At 52.5% G+C, this 360-nt stretch overlaps 1 protein-coding gene across 1 annotated transcript in view; it reads left to right on the forward strand.

The window, feature by feature from the left end:
- LOC119586839 (neurogenic locus Notch protein-like) overlaps positions 1 to 360 on the forward strand; it is a gene marked incomplete at its 3' end in the record, with an annotated part of 145,347 nt that overhangs the window by 132,044 nt on the left and 12,943 nt on the right. Inside the window, 1 exon segment of the mRNA XM_037935567.1 lies at positions 166 to 339. Within this exon segment, the coding sequence (XP_037791495.1) occupies positions 166 to 339 (174 nt within the window).

The following is a 360-nucleotide window of genomic DNA, read 5'->3' on the forward strand; positions in this document are numbered from 1 at the left end:
GGATATCGTGCGTGATAATGACGTTTAACGCACGAGGTTCGAGTGATTTTGTAAGTTTCTCTTTGGGATACTTATAAGTGTAATTTACATTGTGGATTCTGAATGTATCCTCCTGGGAATTCTCCTGCATTGCTTCCTAACGTTGATCTCGTTCCCCACGCTCAGAACGGCGCCACGTGCACCAACACCCAGGGCGGCTTCTCGTGCATCTGCGTGAACGGCTGGACGGGCGACGACTGCTCCGAGAACATTGACGATTGCACAGGGGCGGCTTGCTTCAATGGTGCAACTTGCATAGATCGCGTCGGCTCCTTCCTCTGCCAGTGCACGCCCGGGAAGGTGAGTGAACGATTCAGTTCG

The sequence above is a fragment of the Penaeus monodon genome, chromosome 22 (assembly GCF_015228065.2).
Source record: "Penaeus monodon isolate SGIC_2016 chromosome 22, NSTDA_Pmon_1, whole genome shotgun sequence".
Lineage (NCBI taxonomy): Eukaryota > Metazoa > Arthropoda > Malacostraca > Decapoda > Penaeidae > Penaeus > Penaeus monodon.